Raw genomic sequence first — 22023 nt, 5'->3', positions numbered from 1 at the left:
CTGAGGAAAATCAAGAAATGAAAGATGAAACAACAAACGAGATTGAAGAAAAAGAACGAAAATACGAAGAAATAAAAGACGGGAAAGAAGTTCCTGATACTCAAATGCTTGAAGTACAGATGGAAGAACGCGAAAATGCGGCAGTAAACTTGGTAGAAACTGATAGTGAAGTTATGAAGGCGCAGTTAGCGAGTATTGAACCATCTGAAAATGCATGTGATGCAGAGATGAGAAGTTGATGTGCAGCGTAAGCAGTGTACTCCAGTATTGCAAGAAAATTCACCCACTTTGCAAACTATGTGTGCGTCTCATAGTACAAATTTTGCAGACAATGACTTGATTTATGATGCTTCTGTTTGTAAAGAATCGGGTTCCGTTCGTGACTCTGATGCAGAATTTGAAGCTGGTTCCCAGGAAACGGGGGGAAAACGAGTATGTACCAGCTGCTAAAAATACCGAGGTAAACTGTATGCATGCTGTAACAGAGCTACCGAGGTGAACTGCGATTGAACTACAGAGTGGTGAACAAACTGTTTCACATCTTCCTGTGGATGACTAGTCTGAAAGGACTATATCTTCAGATTGTGATATGCAAAACAGAAATGCATCTGAAAACTGCAGTGGAAAAGTATTTGACCCGGCCATAAATTAATGAAAAGATTGAGACTGAAATTCATTCTGAACCTTTAATTTTGTAGAAATTTAAAATTGTTATGTGCTTAATTTGTGTATATAACTTGTACATAGTGTAAATGTTTGTTTTTTTTAGTTATGTTGTTTGTTTTATGACGTTTTGTTTGTATTAAATTTGGCTTCTGACCAAGGGTTGTACTGCCCGGGATGTGCAGTCCTTGGGAGGGGGCAGTGTTACGAAATATACAGGCGCAGTAAGATGGCTTCATCGCAAAGCAGTTTTAGGGTTGCCATAAACGGCAAGGGAAGGCAGGGTTGCCACATTTGGCGAGAAGTCACTCATTTGGCGATATGCCATGTACAGATGGAGAACCTTCTGGAACGAATTTTTACCGGTTTAGCCCAGAATGTTCTCGAACACCAGCCAAAAGCTAGATAAACCCTGCTGGTACGCGGAGAGTTAGTATCGAGTGTGTGCCTCGTCAAGAGGGCGAGTGTGTCTCATCTAGTTAGTCCGTGCGGAGACGATCGAGTTGACAGCCGGGCAGCAAGTGCCGAGTGGGTCGTTGAGTGCATCGAAGAGTCTCTTAGTGTATTACGGTTAGTGCATCGTCGAGAGAGCGTGTTGAGCTCCGGGAATGACTGAACCGAAGAATCGGGAGCTGTGCTCTGTGTGCATCGCGAGTTGTAGCGTGAAGAATTTCGAGAGTACGTGGAGTTCCGAGAACGACTGAGCAGAGTCAGGAGCTGTACTCTGGTGCTTTGCAGTGAAGCTGTCTCCACTGTTATAGCCTGATAATCTGAGAGCTGTGTCGCTGATCATGTTTATAACAGTTCGACGACTGTGAACATGACTTTAATGTCATGTCCTGATTAATATTGCTAAATAAAGTGACTGTCCTGATATTGTCTCCAACAATATTTTTGCAACCTTGTGCAGCGAAACGGTTTTTTACTTTTCTTTTTGGCAATAGTTTCAGCAGTTGTCACTATAGTTTCTTTACTATGTTCTCTTTGTGTGTTTAATAAATATATGTTAATTCAGATAATATTTTTACTTTTGTCTCCGTTTGTATCGTTAGACTAACAGGTTTCCCACTGTTCAGTTTCCTTTGCATCTGATATCTGATAGTGAGATCTCTGAATAAGGTTCACAATAGCTGCAGTACTGTTGCCTCAGTGTCCTTGAAGCTGATAAGCGACCTTAGGGATCGAATTGGCAGCACAGAAATTAAACATCATACTGCCACAGTAATAGTGCACTTTGGCCTTCATTACCAACATATAGATTTGTTTTCTGGTGCATTTGCTGATTAGTTGCCTCAGTGTCCTTGAAGCTGATAAGCGACCTTAGGGATCGAATTGGCAGCACAGAAATTAAACATCATACTGCCACAGTAATAGTGCACTTTGGCCTTCATTACCAACATATAGATTTGTTTTCTGGTGCATTTGCTGATTAGTTATGAAGCCATTCCTACCCAATATGAGTCTAGAGTTGAAATGACATATTTTGGTCAAAACAGCACATATATATTTTTTTTCTCTTGCAAGAAAAATTTCTGCCAGTCCTTAATAAAATGATAATAACTAAATGGTAATAAACCTTTTCTATACAACCAACTTAAGAATGAATTTTACTTAGTTTTAAATTATTGAAATTTTTACAGGCTAATTTTCATACCACTTTTGGTTAACAAAAGAGATCAGCATAATTACGTGAGAATTAAGAAAGTCGAAAGATGCTTTTAATTCAGTTCTTTACATTCAGCAAAAGAAAACAGTCTAAAAGTGTTTTCATTTGGTTTTGGTGATATTGCTCAGAAATGTGAATTGAAATCCTTTAAATAGTACCTGCGATTAGGAAATCAAAAAGTTATTATAAACTTAAGTAAATTTTGATTGATGCAAATAAAATACATGACAGTGTTTTACTTTTTAAAAATACCTTAAAATTCAGTTATTTTTACATACATAAACTCTTTTGAGTTGCTCACTTCAATTATTTCCTTAATTCATAATTAAAGATAATAGTAAATATAAATAATTCAAATTGTTAAAATGAATTTTTCTTGTATAAGGGTATAATTCAAATGCACATGAAGAAAAAATATCCAGATTTAAATTCTTTTTGTGGAAGTATATTTAATTAAATAACAAAAGAACACAACAAATAAATATTTTTCATTTTGTATAAAAGTTTATTTGATGATCTTTGATACAAATATACAATACAAGCAGTAATTCCTGTATGTATTTACAATATAATTTTGTTTTCAGTAAAATAAGTGCTGAAAGACATGACTAGTACAAAGATTTTCTTCCCAATACCCTGAACTTGAAATATGACATATTGATTTTAAATAAGGGAATAGTAAACTAAATACAAAAACAGAAATATTTTCTCTATTAGCCATATATATGTATTATACAGGTATGTATGTATGTATTAACTTTTATACCTGATGTTAGCAAAAGAAAACTAAGTACTAACAAAACTAAAAACAAAATTTTGGCACAATAAAATTTTGCAGGAAATCAGTTAAATGCAAATAAAATGTTATACACAAAAACATTTTGTACAGAAAGGACACACAGTGGAATAATATATTAATAAATGCCTTGATGGAATGACTTAGAAGAAAAATTTGTACAGAAATATTATGCAGTGCAGTTGTGACATAAATCAGTGAATGCACTTAACTATAAAAGATGAAAACAGGTGAATATTCAGGTTTGCATGTTTACTATATCACTTTTAAAATGGATTTATGTAGGTTCATTGTTCACTTTAAAATGTAGGTTCAACACAAATACATAATAAGTCAATATGTCTCATAAAGTAACAAGCAAATGGACCAGCCATCACAATAAGGGATATTAATTTCACTGTTCTTTTTCCAAGAATGCATATACATCACCAGTGCAGATTTTATAGGTCATTATATCCTTAATCTCGAAATTAAGTATCATTTGTTGAAATAAATTAATGAAAATGGCCTGTACAATAAAATAGTCACAGCACTGTACAGAGACTTCCATGATGCTCTTTGTTTGTGCGTTTGAATCGAGAACAATCTGCTGAAACTTTCTTCCGCTTCACTTCACCAGCATATTTCTTTTCTTCCGCTTTTGATATCTCTGCTGTGGCTGTCTGGAAAATAACAAACGCTCTAAATAAAGAATTAAAAGAAATAATTTAAATTCATGCACACAGAAGTGCATTTGCATGTTAAAGCAACATTTTTACTGAGGGAAAATGGCTATAAATAATATTCTTTCTACAACACCAGATGTACAATGATATGATTGCAAAATTTACTTCTAGTTAAAAGAAAGTGTCAGTATATTTTTTAAAATTTAGCAAAATTTAGTTACATATTTAGTAAAGATAAAGAGCAGCAGTATGTTACAGAGAATGATCAAGTTTGAAGCACTGTGCTCTAAAACTGTCAAACTATTAAATGCTAAAAACATTCACATTCAAAAATTTAAGCACATATCTTGCCCTCAAGATAGGAAAAATCAGCATAATTCATTATTAAATGAAATACACTACTTAACACAAATTCAGAATGTCCAAAAAATAGCTCCCATCTAATTAAAAAAATAAATAAATGAATAAATAAAAAAAGAAAGGAAAGAAGGAACTTAGTACAAAAAAAAACTTTTATTTTATTGAAACAGCATTTATATATTTCTCATTCATATTTGTTTTATATTTAAATGTCATTTTGTCTCATCCCAATTGATGCACAGTTTTGGTTATTTGTCATTTACAATAAACTTATTCATCACTGTTTCTTTTAATAATTCATACACTACATTTGATATTCATTTTCTTTCTTTCAATAGCATATGGAAGTTTTAAGGAAGATGATGGCTATTTCAGCTTGGGTTCAAATTCAGGTGGTAAACAGAAAGCCGGATCGTATGGACGATTAGCATAGAGCACACAGTATGCTTATCAGAAAGGTTTGTTGATAAGAGGCACTTTCTTCTTGTCTCATTTGGAAAGCATATTTTAATGGAAATTTTGTTTCTTCTTTATCCCCTTATGGCCATGAGTAGTGTTCAAAACCAAATTGCATTTCAAGTTTCTTTCGTTAGGAAAAATTAAAATCTATATAGTATTAAAAATCTTCCACAAAAGTGTTATTCATTCAAGATCAGCAATTGAAATAAGAGTTTGTTTTCATTTTTTTTTCATTAAATATTATTGGGTCATCCAGAAAGTTCTACACTTTTCACAAACTGAAGGTAAACTGAAGGCAAACTTTCATAAACTGAAAAACTCCTTCCAATTATTTTATTACTGCTGATAAGGTGTGATCTTGATTGAAACAGGTGCTTAAATATGATCTTTTCTGCTCATGTTGCATAATTCCAGCATGTGGCTTATTTTTTTTAATAATTTTAATTGCAGTGCTAAGAATTCAAAATTTCAGTTTATTATATTATGCTCTTTTATTTTAAAAAAGGGGAAAAAACGTGACCAAACTGCTCATAAAATTTATGGTGCTTATGGACGAAGTGCTGTTTCTGATGACATAGTTTGAAAAGTTTAAGCATGGAAATTTTAGCTTAGAAGATGCTGCTCTGGACTACTATCTTCTGTAAACAACAGCCAGTTAAAAGAAGCTACCACTGAAAATCCACGTTATACAGTTGAAGAACTATCACAGAAACAAAATATTTTGAAAAATACAGTACAAGATCATTTGCAGAAGATTGGGTATGTAAGCTGCTAATATATGATTACCCTATAACTTTAACAAAGCAGAGTATGCTTACTTGTGTTTCAGCATGCCATTCTTTGACAGAAAAAAAAAAAAAAAAGGGAAAAGTTTCTGTATTTAAATGGCTCATTACTGAATGAAAAATGGATATTAAATAAGAAAAATATCATGAGATAGGCCAAAAGATTCTCATCTGTAACATCAAGAGAGGGACTGCATCCAAAAAAGTAATGCTTTGCATATGGTAAGACTACAAAGGCAGTGTATATTACCAATTGTTGCCACCAATCAGACAGTCCGTAAAAATACTATCTCCAAATGGCAGTTTTAAATCAGAGCAAAACACCCAGAATTGACTAATCAGCAAGGCATTTTCCATCAAAACAATACTTGGCCCTACACTTTGATAAATATCATAAACAAAGATTTAATGAATATGACTGAAATATTTTTGTTTTTGTGTCAATCCCCTTTATTCACCAGACCTTGCGCCCTCAGATTTTCGTCTTTTCAAGTCAGGTTAAAGTTCTCTGAATGGCTTGGAGTTCACTTCTATGGAGATGGTCAAACAACACCTTTATAACCTGTTTAGGAATATAACTAATGACCTTTTTTACAAAAGGAATTTTCCAGCTAACAGAAAGATGACAAAAAGTCATAGAACAATATGGTACTTAAATGATTCAATTAAATTTTCTTACGTTTTTGTACAGCTTCATTTATATTTATAATAAGAAATCATAGCACTTTTAGACTAATCCAAAATATAGCTTGAATTATTAAAGATTTTAAAAATATAATATTTTAACTTTTAAAAAAGACAGATAGTATCTGAAGCAAACCAAAAGCAAGGTGATAAAATTAAATTTGCATAGCAACAAATGATACAGTAATAGCATTACAATCATAAATATAATATGCAATTTTTTCATTTAAATGACTTTTTAAAAGTTTATTGAAAAATATATAAAACATGCTTTATTGTGCACACCTTAAGCTGATCCACACATATATCCATGGCACTGTACTGTGAGACAAGTTTCTGTCAATCTATCCATACAATCATACATTCATTTGCACTAAAATTGTACTTATGGTTTATTGGAATTCTTTGTTGACAGCAAAACATCTTCCACCAGAAAATTGATCATTCTATTGGGCAATGCTTGGTTGCATAATGCCTCATTCACACAACAGCTGCTTTGATGGCTGTGGGTATGTGAATTTCAATGGCAAGATTAGGAGCACCTGGTTTATAAACCTGACCTTACCTTTGGCACTTACAACTTTTTACAGTATTAAAGGAGTTGTGGGATGGAAAGCACTTCATTGACAATAAAAAGCTTGACTAAATAATAACTGTACAGGGTGTTCATAAAGTCCCGGGCCGATTTTGATGTTTAATAACTCATAAAATAATAAAGATAGATTAAAATTAATAACATAAATGGTTAGATAGACTCAAAAAGTTTCATGACTGAAGTTCATTCCACATGTGCCCCCTTCATTGCACGGAGAATATCAAGTCGATATTCAATTTCACGCCAGGTACCGGCAAGCATGTCGGCATCCACAGAGGCTGTTGCGGTTGTAATTCTGTCTTTTAGGTCATCAATGTTTGACAGTCTCCTCCTGTAAATGTTGTCCTTTACAAATCCCCAAAGGGAAAAGTCCAGCGGCATTATATCAGGTGATCCGAGTGGCCAAGGAATTGCACCTCCTCGCCCAATCCATCTTCTTGTACAATGTTCATTCAAAGAACTACGAATGATGGTACCCCAGTGAGGTGGTGCACCATCTTGTTGTAAAAAGACATGTGGCTGAAGCTCTCCTAGTTGTGGAAATCCGAAGTTTTCCAACATGTCTAAGTATACGACTGATAAGACCGTCTTTTCTGTAAAAAAGAAAGGCCCAATGACTCGGTCGTGCATTAGTCCACACCACACCTTAACCTTTGGGGAATCCCTTTGTGCCTCACGGTATTCATGGGGGTTTTCAGATCCCCATATGCGCACATTATGGCTATTAACAATGCTAGAAAGATGGCAGAAACAAAAGAGAGAAAAATGTGATTAATAAGCAGACGATATTTAGAAAAGTACAGATATTTAGACTGGAAAATAAAATTATCTGAAATTAACGACACGCGCAGACGACATTTACAAAAGTAAAGATATTCAAACCTGAAAAGGAAATTATATAAGTTATTCCATAAATAAATGCCATAGGTTTGTTTATATCTTCATTATTTTATGAGTTATTAAACATCAAAATGGGACCGGGACTTTATAAACACCCTGTATTTCTCAACAGACAGCTGGTGGAATGCATGACTAAACTACACCAAAACTTATGTCAAGATATGGTTGATATTGCAGTGTCATGAGGCTTTATGATATAATAATCTGAGGCAGATACTTTTAAGATAAGGTTTTGCTTAAACAACTTCTTTTCATCCTTTTTTTTAATTACCTAATGGATACTGTTTTCTGGATATGATGTTATATATATATATATATATATATGGAAGAGAAGCATGCCAGTTTTAAAATTAAAAACAGACAAACCTAACTTGAACAAAAGCTTTATGCCAAATACTTCAATTCCAAGAGTAAGCGAGCAGCACTTTATCATATGTCTTCTTCAATATGCAAAATGTTTTCTTGTAAAACCAACATTAATCTAATCAAGAATTTTGTCAAATTTCCAATTTTTATACAAATCAAAACAAGATATACATATATACCTGAGGTAGATGAACCATTCCATTCACTTGAAGGTTATTTTCAAACCTCTTATTTGTTCCTAGAAAGAAACAATACATATTTTTAATACACAGCACTAAAAAAGCCTTTAAAATTTCAATAATTTGAATATTAAATATAACCAAAATGAATGATTTTAGTTACCATTTCTGAAAGTAAATAATTCTCTTTCTTTTTTCGTTTTATCATCAGCTAATGCCTGCCAATTTTTTCTGTTTTCTTTGCAACCTTCAAGCAAAGGCTTTAAAGCCGGCTGAACTCTAGTCAATGCCTATAAATAAAAAAGTTAAAGAATTTTAAACTTCTTGAGCTTAAAAAATTGATTCTATTAATTAGTAACAAAAATTAATAAACTTATTATGTCACACATACATTAATGAAATCGAAGTATACAAGTTATGTTTTAAGCTTTAAGATGTTAAAGAATCTTTGCACTCATGCAAATAAGCATAGTACATATTCAGCAGACTTTTAATTAATTAAAAAAATTATGAAAAGAGAAAAACTTACTTCATACACAGGAAGACAAATGCAATCAATAAATCCAACTTGCATTGCAGGAAGTTCACCTTTCTTTTCTCGATCCATCATTGCCTATAAAAGTTTTAGAACTTAATTATAATATTATTATTAAAAACTTTCATTAGTATTATTAAAAACTTTTCATCATTTTTTAAAAGAGGAATACATGTTGAGATTATTTTGTCATTAGGTGGTAAATCTCAATTAATGATGATGATCTACGTAAGCTATATGATGATCTAGCTAAGTGTATGAGATTCTCGTAATATTCTGTATTATTCACATTTTAATTTGATTAGATTTTTAATTACAAACAGATAAAACTTTTACAACTGCTACTACTGCAGAGGGTGTTTTTACACATTTTTAGAACGATTTCGATACAGAACTTAAAAAAATGCAGACATTTTGGAATAAACATTTCATGCAATGGCTTATTATTTGAAGTCACAAATATTATCTGCTACTTTTTAAAATTTATTCTTCTTTTAAAACGTTGCATGTAAACAAAGTATGTATTTTAGGATATCTTTTTGCACTTTCCGAAGAGAAATATTCCAGTTCCATAATTTAAAAATGTTGTAAAAGACATGGTATTAAAATTTCTAAGTGCAAAATAAGCAGCATACAACAGCAAAGCCGTCAATAATTATTTCTGAATTAAAAGAAGACTCCAAACCAATATCCATAAAAAATACATACAGTTTCTAAAGTTAAATCGTTGGCAACGATAGCAAATCTGCAGACACGGAAATAAATTGCAAAGTCTTTAAATACATGTGTAGCTACAGCAAATAAAACAATAAACCAAGATTTACAATTTAAAAGAGTTAAGACACATAATATTCACCAGCTTTTGGCATGCCATGTGGTAAGTTCATGCTTAAAGCAGAACAATTTATAGAACCTTGTATGAAACTGTTCAGCAAGAGATAAATATAAATACATTATGGCCCTTACTGAAGCAAAAGTTTATCTAAACAACTGCAACAAAAAAAGGTCTATTTATTATTGAAACCAAAGAGAAAAAAAGAGTACAAGCCTGATTCCATCAATGCAAAGAAAGTTTCAATAAGGGGTTTATGATTGTTGCAGGATTCTCTTACAATGGGAAGTTAAAAATAAGAAGAGTGGAAAAATGTTAAAATCAGTTCAATGTACTATCAAGAGAAAGTTTTATGCCCTATATTTATAGACAAAATTCTATGCCTTTATTCCAATGATTTTCAGAGAATGAAACTTCTTCAAGACAAAACAACAAGTCATAGTTTGGAAAGTAAAACTGCATTGCTTGAAAAAAATGAAGACTGATACAGGTATTGCATATATACCTTTTCAATGTATCCTTGCAAAGTTCCAGTATTTTATCTAAGAACTGTTCTGCCTTTAATCTCTTGAAAAAAGCTCTTTTTAAGCACAAACCTACTACATTAGATTATGGAAAGTAGTGGAAGAAAAATAAAAGTCAATAAATTGGAAATTTTACAAAACGTCCTTTCTATTACGGAAATCATGATCAGTCCAGGAAAAAAGCTGTCAGCTCGAATGTCCAAAAAATATTCTTTACATTTGAAACATTAATTAAACAGCTCCAAAGTGATATAAAAATGTGTAAACACCCTCTATGCTACTATATACTAAACTATTTAATATGGAAATATGCATAGAAAATATTCAAATATAAAAATATAGACTTAAGAAATAACACACTATAATTAAAAAAATGCATTGCTATGTAATTAGTTTGGGAGCTATCTCTTCCAAAAGAAATTTTTTAATTAGTATAGGATAGGTGACATTAATACATATGTATATACTAAAGAACATAACTGAAAATTTTCCAAATTTGTAAGTTTATTTTTTTCAAATTTGTAAGCTTTTTAAATTTATTTAGTAGTTTATACTCAACAAATGTTTAGCAAAATATAATGCAAAATGCTTGGTCAGCATATCTTTGCCTAGCTATCTTTGTGATAAATAGTGTATAGCTAACACAAATGAATCCTTAAATTTTGCATTTATTTTGTATGTAATTATTATATAATTAATAACTATCATTTAGTAGTAATAACAGCTAACCTAATAATCATTTTACTTGAAATGTATTTAGTTTTAAAAAAGAAATAAGTCAATTTTGTGTAAAAGCCAAATATTATATAGCCAAATATATAGTAATAACAGCTAACCTAATAATAATTTTACTTGAAATGTATTTAGTTTTAAAAAAGAAATAAGTCAATTTTGTGGAAAAGCCAAATATTATATAGCCAAATATATTTAAAAAAATCTACTTCCAGTTTTTATAATTTGTTATAAAAAATTACAACCAAGTATACAACAATAAAAAATAAAATGAGATATAGAATGAAAAAGGAGGAAAAGTTTGATAAAATATAATAACAGAAAAAAAAAACATGTGAATACTTTAAATAAAAATAAGGAATATTTCAATCGCTATGCAAATCTTAAACAAACAGTTACTTAGAATGAAAGTTTATAACTGTAAAACAAATAACTTACAATAGGTTGCTCTTTCAACCTCTCTTTCTCCAAATCTCCTTGCTGAAAAAATTCTCCAGCTACAAGCTCTGCAACTTTTTTCTGTACTTCCCATGGTTTACATATAGCAGAAATGTCACATGCTGTCATCATCATGCCTCTAAAGAGATAAATAAAGAAATTTAAACTACAACACTGCTAAAGGTGTAAATCATTATTAAAAACACTTGCTATTTTTTTTAAAAGGTTGCTTCTTGGTGAATTCAATCTTCTAAAACACTTATCCTTCATTAATATCTCAATTTACCTCTTAATTTCTTTTCCCTTCATTTATCCCCTACTTTTCTTCATTCAGCTTCTGAAGCATTAGCATTCAGCTTCTTTTTTTAATGTCAAAAAGGTTCACTGTTCTGATACGTAATATTTATACAACACACCCTGTCATCAATAAATACACTGAATGATTTTATGATTTATCTGCAGGAGAGGGGGTAGATGTATGCACAAATACAGCTTATTGCCCTTAAAAATAATTGCCTCCCATGGTTATGCACTTCTGAAAACATGTGAAGGGATCTCATATACTTTGAGAGATGGCAACCTGTGGGATACAGCTGAATTCAGTGTTTATGCTGCACTAAATGTTGATAATCTTAGAAAACTGTTCACATTGCACTGGATGTTGGCAAACACATTCACTTGTTAGCATGTTGTAACATTCATTTGATGATTTCCCAAGTTTTAAACAGAATTTCACGTCTTTACATTGCTTTCTTTCATCTGTGACAGTATCACATTACTGCACTAAACTTTACTTCTATAAATGCACACACATAAACTGTACATCTGGAAAAACACGTGCTTTTCAAATGATGACCAAATTGAACATCAACATGTAGTACCAAATACAGCACATACCAGTAATTTATACACTGTATTTATTGATAACACATTATAATATGAAACAAACAGTTTCCTAATTTAAACAGGATGTTAAATTAAACCAATAGTGTGATATGCTATGCAACTGTAAGGCTAAAGAGGTGAAAAACTGCTCATATCTTATAAAATCATAGCAACAATGCATCTAACATTAAACTTTTAAACATAAACACTACAAAGAGGATGATATGTAATCATCCTCTTAGAATTCAAAGTCCCTTTTTCATATTTCTATATACAGGTGCATATACTTAAAAACTTAAGGTTCTTTGGAGGCCCTTCCTGATCAGAGGCAGCCTGCTCCCTCTCTTAGTAAGTGTACATGTATGTACATGGATATATAGTGGGCTATTTAATTTTACGTGCAGAATTTCGACAATGCTTTAGTTTCAGCAAAATTTCATTTATATTCTCATCAGTTTAATTTATTTATTTTGTAATAATTAATCATTATAAATGCATCAATTTGATTGCTGATGATAGCAAGAATGAATATTTCATTTTCTCCTCAAATTATTGCAATTGTCTAAAGTTACTATGATAAACAATGCGACTTCTAAGATTTCTTTCTCATAATTTTAGTTTAAAATTCTGCTTCACAAAGAGGTCATAGTGTAAAAATCACTCAAAATCTGTATGGAAATTTACACAATATTCTAAAGAGAAACAAAAAAAGGGAAAATATTGTGCTTAATTATTTATTATAAATATAACTCACCTTAACAATTCTCTGTTATGTGGATTCTTCCAATCTGGTTCACCAGTATTTACTAGCTTTAAGAATGCATCTTTCTTTCTGAAACAGAAAGAATACAATAAATAAATGACTGAGACTAGATATATCATAAGTTTCAAACACATTTCTAATAAATATATATGTGTACGTGTGTGTGTGTGATTACTATAAAATTCATATAACGGAACATTATTAAAATACATATATTTAAAGTTTCGGAGAAATTTCTGATAAATGGATAATGATGTGATTATTATAAAATTTATCTAACAGAAATAAAATAGCTCATATCATTAAAACCTAGCATATTAATAACATATCTGAGTAATTCTCTCATGAAGAAATAACCAAACTTATGTTAATTACCGATTTAAACCAGTATCAAATTTTTAGCTTAGATGTGCACAAAACTATGACTAAAATGGTCATGCTAAAATCAGCATTTAGAAAAACATTGTGCCTTTATTATGTTCAGGCAACGCCTACTTTACATAAGTTAACATTTGTGACCTATTGAATTACAACCAGAATCCATTCATTAGATATGTTATACAGTGTTAAGCTTATTTTAGATTACATCCTCAGCTTTTCAGTTAACTAAGCTTTTGTCCATTTGTTGAACTTTTGCATATTATATATGTATCTATGCATAAAATGTAAAAGTTTAAAATTCATTTTATAGCTCCAATTCTAAAAATAATATACTTCTTGATTTCTTTCTTGACGTCTTTAAATTTTTATACAGAGAATTATTTTTCTTTTTCGTCAAGCAAAATACATTGGCAAACTAAAAAGTGTGAATTCCAGTAGTCACCAATGGTCCCATTTCCAATTTACCTAATTAGCAAAGAATGTTGATATGCAAATATATAAATCAATTACATAAATCAAGTATATAATTATATGATTTTTTTATGAAATTATAACACTATTTTTATGCTTACACTACTTTTAATGCAAATACAAATATTTTCTTGAGCATGAATGACAGATAATAATTTCAAATCCTTCATATTTGGAATATTTTTGATAAAAGGGATACTGATTATGGGTAAAAAATGATTAATTTATTATAAATGTTTAGTTAAAAAAATTTCTTTCCTAACACTGCATTTTTGCTTTAATAATACACAGCATAAATTATGAATAAAACACATTATGAATAAACTGTCTAAGAGTTTGAAATAATATAACAATGTAACATTAATATGTATACTTTGCACAAAAAAGGGGGGCCGGGGGGGCAGTTCTATATCTCCCATTTTATTGGACCCATTGTCGAAATTTAACTTGCATTTTCCATGTCACGAAAGCGTGACTTAGGATTTATAATAGATTCATATACAGCATTGTTCTAACATAGGTATTTTGACACAAAATCGGACTTTTTCTGAAATAACATACCAATGATTTCGCTTCTACGACTGAAATTATACCTAGATATTAAATTTTGGGTGATTAATTTTTGGTAGGAAATTTAAAAATTTCTCTTGGCACATTTTTTTCAGTTTGCGCCAAGAATAATTCACTTGGCGAACTCCTTTCCTTTTTTTTTTTTTTTTTTTCACTGTATACAAGCAAAGAGAAGTTAAAATTTTGAGAGCTAATTTTTTAATTTACTCCTGCAATTTAAAAAAAAAACTTGGCACATTGGCATAATTTGAGTTGTAGACTCAAAATATGGAAAAGAATTCGTACGTTATATCAGAAACAGTCGGATTTTGTGTCAGAATACGTATATTAGAAGAATGCTGTATATAAATCTAATACATATCCTAAGTCACGCTTTCAATACATGGAAAATGCCAATTAAATTTAGACAATTAGTCCAGTGGAACAGGAGATACAGAACTGTCCCCCCCTTTCTTTGTGCAAGGTGTACAGCCAAAAATTAATTCAATAATTTAAAGATTCTAACATTAAAGAAAAAAATTAAAAATTTTGTGACAATGTGGATCAATCGTGATTTTTGTTTACCACTGTGGCGACTGCCAGCCATATCTCATGATGGTTCTGTAGCTGCCACACTTTTATTGGTTATATTCTTTTTTTTTTTTTTATTTTTTAAATTTGGTAATTGACATATTTCAAGTTAGTAATCAAAAATCAAGGAAACATAAATAATTAGTTATTATAATGAAAAATATATTAAAAAAAATTACTTGAAATAAAGAGCCAAATCTGTGGACAAGATGGCTGATTCAACAATAGAAATAATGCTTCTGTATTCTTCTGGTGATAAAGACTGGAATATATTGTTGCCCTGTTAAAAATATTAAATTAAAATTATTTACACAAAGTCAAAAATTAACATACACCAAATTACGAGATGAAATTGTTTACTGGTATTAATTTACAAATATTAAAATAATAACTTTAAAAAACACAGGTATTTTTTAGCTTTTAAATGAATACAAAACTATGTCTAATATGTACAGGGTTTATTTCTAAGACTAGAAGCGCCAGAGCCCTATGGAAGACCGTCAGCAAAGAGGAACAAGAGTAAATAAATAAATAAAATGACTATTAAACTCATTAATAATTTTAAAATTAAATAGTTAATTATTATCAATTTAATTAATAGCTATTTAATTAATGTTTATAAATTGTTATTTAATCAATAATTATTATATATTTAATTGATAATTATTAAATAATTAAAATTAAATAAAATGTAAAGAGATAAAATGAAATTTAATACGCAATTTTTAATATAATTTTATTGTTAAAATAAAATTTTCGAGATAAAATTTCTACTGAAATTGTTATTCAATTACATAAAAGAAGTGCCGCAGCTATCTTATTCAGGGCTCTGGTGCGTTCCGGCTAGAATTATGATTTATTACAAAAACTAATAAGCACTAGCCCAATTTAAGGTCTGATTGTAAGGGGGGTGTGGAAGTTCTTTTATCATCACAAAAATTAAATATACTTAAAGTATAGCTGATGAAAATTCCGGGGCGAAACAGAATGACTGTATGAGTGGGTGGAAACAAAAAATGATTGGAATCTTGGTGACAGAGAACGTTCTCTTTGACCATGGCTCTCTGCTGATATAATTATAGTCATCAAGCGGATGTGTGTCAGGAGTAAAATGATTCCTGAATCTGACTCCTAAGGATGAATGTAAAGTTGCTGGTTATGCTTTCCCCCCATTAGTGGATACTGTGGGAAGACAATGTATAGAACGTGCTTGAGCAGATAATCTCAGTATGTCACTCTTATTGTACTCGCTGTCACTTACCGCGCATTTAAGAACAGAAATTTTCCTTCCTGCGAGGATAACTAATAATAATCAATTTAAAATAATAAATCAATTTAAAAAAATTAAAACAAATTTTAAAAAATAAAATCTGAAACTTTTCAGATTTTATATTACGCCCAGAGGAGTGTTTTTTTAACGTTTTGTGTGCTACCTTTATTTATTAAATATCATGTTCTTCACACTTACAACACAAAATTAAATTCAACAGCAATATCCCAAACTAATTTTAAAATGCTCATTTCTTTAGAATTTCGGATACACAGTCTCGACCGCTGGAGATGAAAATGTTTTTTTTCCCTCCGTACAGTGTTGCCATTGCTCACTTTGAAATCTTTGAGTTTGTTAATCAAAAATTCATAAAAATAAATAAATACAATAATAGTGTTACAAAATATGAAATTGATCATAAAACAAATTTCAAATTCCAATTTTGGGCTTCCAGATTCACATATTCAGGGGAAGATTACATTATTCAAAATTTGATGGCTCTGGTACCGTTGTTTTATCACAATGCAAGAAATTTACATACATTTATGCAAATTCTTCATTATTTAATTTCTTTAAATATACCACAAGACTCTAATATTTGGTGCAACTATCTGAAAAGTGAACCGACATTTATAGTGAATTAAGGCAAAATGCCAAAATGAAATTAATAGTCCTCCTGGGCCAATGATCTTTGGGCTTGAAAAAAAAAAAAAAAAAAAAAAAAAAACTGCATTAAAAATATCTGAAAGTTTTCAGATTTTATATTATGCCCAAAAGTTGTTCCCAAACTCTTTACACACTCACATACATGTTTTGAGAGCATTTGGGCTAAAAAAATTTAAAAACAATGTTTCTTTAGAGTTTCCAATAGACAGGCTCATGCACTGGAAATAAAAATATTTTATTCCATACAGTGTGTTGTCACAGCTCGCTTTGAAATTATTTTCTTAATAAAAAATTTGTTAAAGTTTAAAATATATAAAATAGATAATAAAACAAATTCGAAATTCAAGGTTCTGGCTTTCAGGTGCTCATATTCCGATGCTGGACTACATTATTCAAAATTTGATGGCTCTAGGTATCACTTTTCACAATACGATTGTGAAATGACAATATGAAAGTGCCCACTTAATATTTCAAAACGTCCAATGACTAATTATTTTCAGATGCTAGTTAACCTTCTCTTATAATTATTCAAAAAGGAATTTTCCAAGTTCCCTATTCTCTAAACTGCCAGTATGATTTTTTATATTAAATATTATTACCAGTATACCAGTATGATTTTTTATATTAAATATTATTAAGACATTGACCTTTCTTTCAAAAGTATTGCATCAGTTTGCTTCATAAAGTGCCTTTTTAAAGTGCATAATAAATTGGTAAAAGATAATGAGATGCAAACCTCACTATTCAGTATCATAACACACTGGTCAAAATGATGATGCTCCATTGTAGAAGTGCTGTATAAAATGGCCAGGGGGGATTCAATCCTTTAAGAAAAGAAATAAATAAAAAATATAAGTAACATCTTGTGTATGTTAAAAAAATTATTAAAAAAATAAAAACCACAGTTCTGTTACTATGAAGACATAATGAAAGAAGTAAAATCAATTACTTGACTGGCAAAATTAAGATTATGAAAATAACTTTAAAAGCTATATGAATTTACACAATAATATTTAATTTTTTTGTTTTATTCAATGAAATGCACTTGCTGAAATTCACACATGAATCACATTAGCAGATTTGCACAATAGTAGCGATTTAGCTCTGAGTAAGTTAAACTGGAATTAAAATTAATCACTTCCAATTAAATTGTTTTAATAAAACTTAATAACTGCTAGTTTTATAAATAAGTTAATTAAAAAGAATAACTTCTCAACAATCTTTATTTAGCAATTATTCACACATTTGAATTTATATATAATAATTCATTTTAATGTTTATCAGTACAGTACAACTTCAATTATCTGAACTCCAACTATCCGAATCACTTTCAGAATTTAAGAAACAAATTAAGAGGGAAGCATAGTGTTGGACAATCAACAATTTCATACATTAAAAGATGTAAACCTACACTTTTAAACTTCGTGTCACTGCTTGAAAACAAAGATTGAAGTTCTTCAAGAAAATCAATGAAGGCAGCAGACAAAAATTCAAGAAATGTCGTTTTCAAGTGGTTTTTGAAGCAACGTTCTAGGGAAACCGAAATTTGGATACGATTCTTTGTAAAAAAGCTAAAAAAACCTAAGAAGCTTAGAAGCTTGGTTGTTCATCCTTTAAAGCAAGTAATGGCTGGCTAAGAAATTTTGCAGGCACAGTGTCCATCAAACAGCTTACTTTGACGGAGATGTTTAGCAAGAAATGACTTTCAGCACTTGCAAGTACTGTACAGTACGCTATATAACATGTACGTAAAAGTGTTGCCTTTTTTTTCACTTAATTTAAACCTTTTTTTTCTTTAAAAATAGCTCTTTTCTTCCATTTTCAACATACAGTACATACAGTAATTACCGTATTTGGCGGCATATAAGATGCACTTTTTTTTTCTTTGAAAACAGGTCTGAAAAAAGGGCTGTGTCTTATACGTCGATATTTTATTTCTGCAAATTTCCTCTATTCAGAGTTATGCGATCTTCTTGTTTCCTTGCGAAGTGTGGAAATATTACAGTTACGTAGAGTTCAGCGAATGTGCATGCATTATCATCGACAATCACAGCTAGATTTGTTTAAACTTTCCAATTTTTGTGAACAACTTTTAAGTGTGTGAAATTTCTACGGTTCAACTTTCTTAAATTTTTTGGCAAGTTATGGCTCAAAAACAAAGTTGGCATTGCTATAACACAGCACACAAGCTACGTTTTATAGCGTATGCTAAAGAACATGGAAACACTGGATGGTTCAGAGGACAATATATTGTATGAGGACTCGGATGCTGATTTAGAGGAAGTTACAAGTGACTCTTCATTTACCTCTGGAGATGAGTGTCTGGGTTTTGACAAAGCATGTTCTTAAAAGGTGTTCTTTCCCAGATAGATTGGGTGTTTGCAGAAAGTATTACTTTATATTTAAAATGCTGTAAATTCATTATAATGATCAGTAATAAAGTTTTACCTTTCAAAAATGTGTATAAGAAAGGGGGTGCATCTTATAGGCTTATACGATGGCAAATACGGTAATTAAAGTGTACGTAGAACCTTTCTTTGGAAAAAATCCAATCATCTGAATTTTTGATTACCCGAATGGGGTATGGTCCCAACTAATTCGGATAATTGGAGTTCTACTGTAATAGGTTATTATTTGGTGTACACACTGGATGTTTATAGGAAGAACTTGGAAAGATTTCCTCCATGATGACACAAACAAATAGAGTACATAAAATATTTTTCAAGGTAATATTTCATTATTCTGCATATTCTTTAACTGGGACATACTACACACCTGAGACAGTTATGCTTGTGGTGGACTATAACTCACGTTAAATCCACCACAGGGAGCAAAGATGAAGAGCTGCTGTTGAGGCTCCGCTCAAAAGCAGTGACATCATCAAGTGGCTCATGTTCTTGAACTCCAGTAGCAAACAGACATGCTTCTCACTGCCATCTGAGCATGCACAGTGCACAAAAGCTCATACCCATACTCACGTCTACAACTATATGTTTTTGTGCCATGTTCTTTGTAATAATTAAATGTTATTAAGAATAAAAGTGAATCCATTTATTTTGCACAGCCTGTTGATAAGCTAGGCAATTTTATATTTAATGAATTTCAGTTATCAGGATATGCTAAAACAAATAATCCAACATACAAAATGTTTTGTTATGTTAACTGAAATTTCAAGGGTATAAAACATTAACGCATATAGGAATTTTAATATTATATGTTCATAATTTAATAAAAAATAACTTTTTATAAGAAGGTTACTGAAAAAATAGTCAACTATTTCTGAATTCCAGTTTCTTTAAAAAACAGTTTTATGCTTTAAAAGTCAACATCTTTGATTTACTTACTTAGTCTGGAAAGAATTATTTGTACCTCGATGGTCTAAGTCATGAGAGAGACAAGCAACTAACAGGGCCATTGTTTCAATATCAGACAACATTTCCTTCATGTTTCCTGTCTGAAAAGATTCATCCTTTTATAAATTACACAGGCTCCAAGAAAACTTATTCGAAATACTTAAAATAATATCTTCCTTACTATTCATTACTGAGAAACAACAGAAATTTAAAACAGTTCAGTATAATTTAAATGTTTAAAAATGGGTTTAAAATTACCATAAGCATTGCAAAAGCAGTCTGTGTAACATTTAATGCATGTCTCCAGTTATGATAAATTACAGGACGATAATTTTTCTTGACGCTCAGGATCCATCGACACATGACCTAGAAATTAGAAATAAGAAGAATTAATTTGAAAATATCACATTTGAATTTGCCCTGTAGAATATGACAAAATGGTTTCCTTAATTACAAATGCTAGGGAATTACTGCAAGTCATTGTTCTAAGGTTAGCAGAAAATACTTCTCACATATTGACAAATGCAACCCATATTCCCAGAAATATGCCTCTTGTGATAAAAGTTAACTCTCAAATCCCTCCCAAAAATTCCAGTATGAAAACTTTAACTTACAATTTAAACCTCTTGGAGAGTTTGCCATTAAAATTTCAAAAATTTCAAAATTTTTTTAAATTGATAAATGTCAAAATCATATGGTTAAATAGAAAGAGAATCTCATCTTAATTTGCAGATATTGCTTTTCAATCCTGAAATAATTCAACATGCATGCAAGTTTATGAGTTCCTCAGAAATTAAAGATATACCCTTAAATGAGGCATTCAAAATAGCAAAGCAAAATGCAAGAACATAAATCTGCTACCATATTTTTTCAATGTATGATACATAGAGAGTTGTGCTTTTATTTAATGAAGAAAAACTTTATTATTCGTGACATAACCATGCATTTATTTAACTGGATAATTTGCACACATGGTCAGCATCAAACATTTCTTTAAATAACAGTACTTTCTATTTTGTCAGGATACTAAATCTATGAACTGAAAATAATGCACACTTTGAAGAAGGTTTCCTTCAAGGTGTTTTAAAGAAAGAATCTTTGTTCGAACTTTTAAAATCAAATCATAAGTATTCTAAAAGTAAGTTAAATAGCTAAAGAAGTAGCAATGTATATATTTATGTAAAGTTTTCAAACAGAAGCCCTTCCTTAAGTTTTAAACTCAAATTGTATTTTTTTCATCAATACAAATTTCCTTTATGTTATATACTATTCGGAAGCTTTAGACAGATTATAATAAATTATTGTATAAAACTTTTTTAAAAAACTTTAAAGCTTATTAAACTTTTTGGCTCTTAGAAATCAAAAACATAATACACTCAACATTTACTGTAAATTCACCCCTTATCATAGTGGCTGCCAAAAATTAATAGTTAATCAACCGAGATGTAAAATGTAGTGAGGTGTAATAAGAACATGTAGTGAGATACCTTGATTGATTAGTGATTCAGTCTTGGGGGCTTTACAATAAAGGAGTACCCTAAAACTTTTTTAAAAGATGATTTGACAAAGAAATCATGAAAGTGAGATAAATTAAGCAACTTACTTGATAAGGAATCCGGAATTTATGAATGAGATCTAACTCCATAAACATGCGAATCGCTGCCTGGCAAGTATCATCATCGCTCAACCTGAAATCACTGAACTGAAAACTAGACAATTTGAACTTTTCTGCAGATGGTATGGATATTTGCTAAAAGGAAATTAAAAGTGATTCAGATAATTTTAAATGGGATGCATTCAACATTATGTACATCTGTGATAATTTTACTACACTTAAAACCCAAACTTAAAGTAACACACATAAAAATCTTCACAGATGGAATACAAGCCACCACTCTTTTTTACATGTACAGAT

At 30.5% G+C, this 22023-nt stretch overlaps 1 protein-coding gene across 4 annotated transcripts in view; it reads right to left on the bottom strand.

Moving 5' to 3' along the window:
• Positions 1-2813: 2813 nt before the first annotated feature.
• LOC118187679 (cGMP-specific 3',5'-cyclic phosphodiesterase-like) overlaps positions 2814-22023 on the bottom strand; it is an 883923-nt gene continuing 864713 nt past the window's right edge. For all 4 annotated transcript variants that reach the window (XM_085817555.1, XM_085817557.1, XM_085817554.1 and 1 more), the window contains 11 exons: positions 21712-21858; positions 20367-20474; positions 20100-20209; positions 17492-17579; positions 14999-15099; positions 12819-12896; positions 11180-11318; positions 8648-8731; positions 8282-8408; positions 8119-8177; positions 2814-3787 (listed from right to left, as the gene is read on the bottom strand). In XM_085817555.1, the coding sequence (XP_085673681.1) occupies positions 3650-3787; positions 8119-8177; positions 8282-8408; positions 8648-8731; positions 11180-11318; positions 12819-12896; positions 14999-15099; positions 17492-17579; positions 20100-20209; positions 20367-20474; positions 21712-21858 (1179 nt within the window). In that variant the 3' untranslated portion in view covers positions 2814-3649. The remainder of the gene's footprint in view (positions 3788-8118; positions 8178-8281; positions 8409-8647; positions 8732-11179; positions 11319-12818; positions 12897-14998; positions 15100-17491; positions 17580-20099; positions 20210-20366; positions 20475-21711; positions 21859-22023) is intronic.

This window comes from Stegodyphus dumicola, chromosome 5 (assembly GCF_044657685.1).
Source record: "Stegodyphus dumicola isolate Sdum_Otavi_A_Nest chromosome 5, ASM4465768v1".
NCBI lineage: Eukaryota > Metazoa > Arthropoda > Arachnida > Araneae > Eresidae > Stegodyphus > Stegodyphus dumicola.
This window is presented reverse-complemented; position numbering and strand designations above follow the sequence as displayed.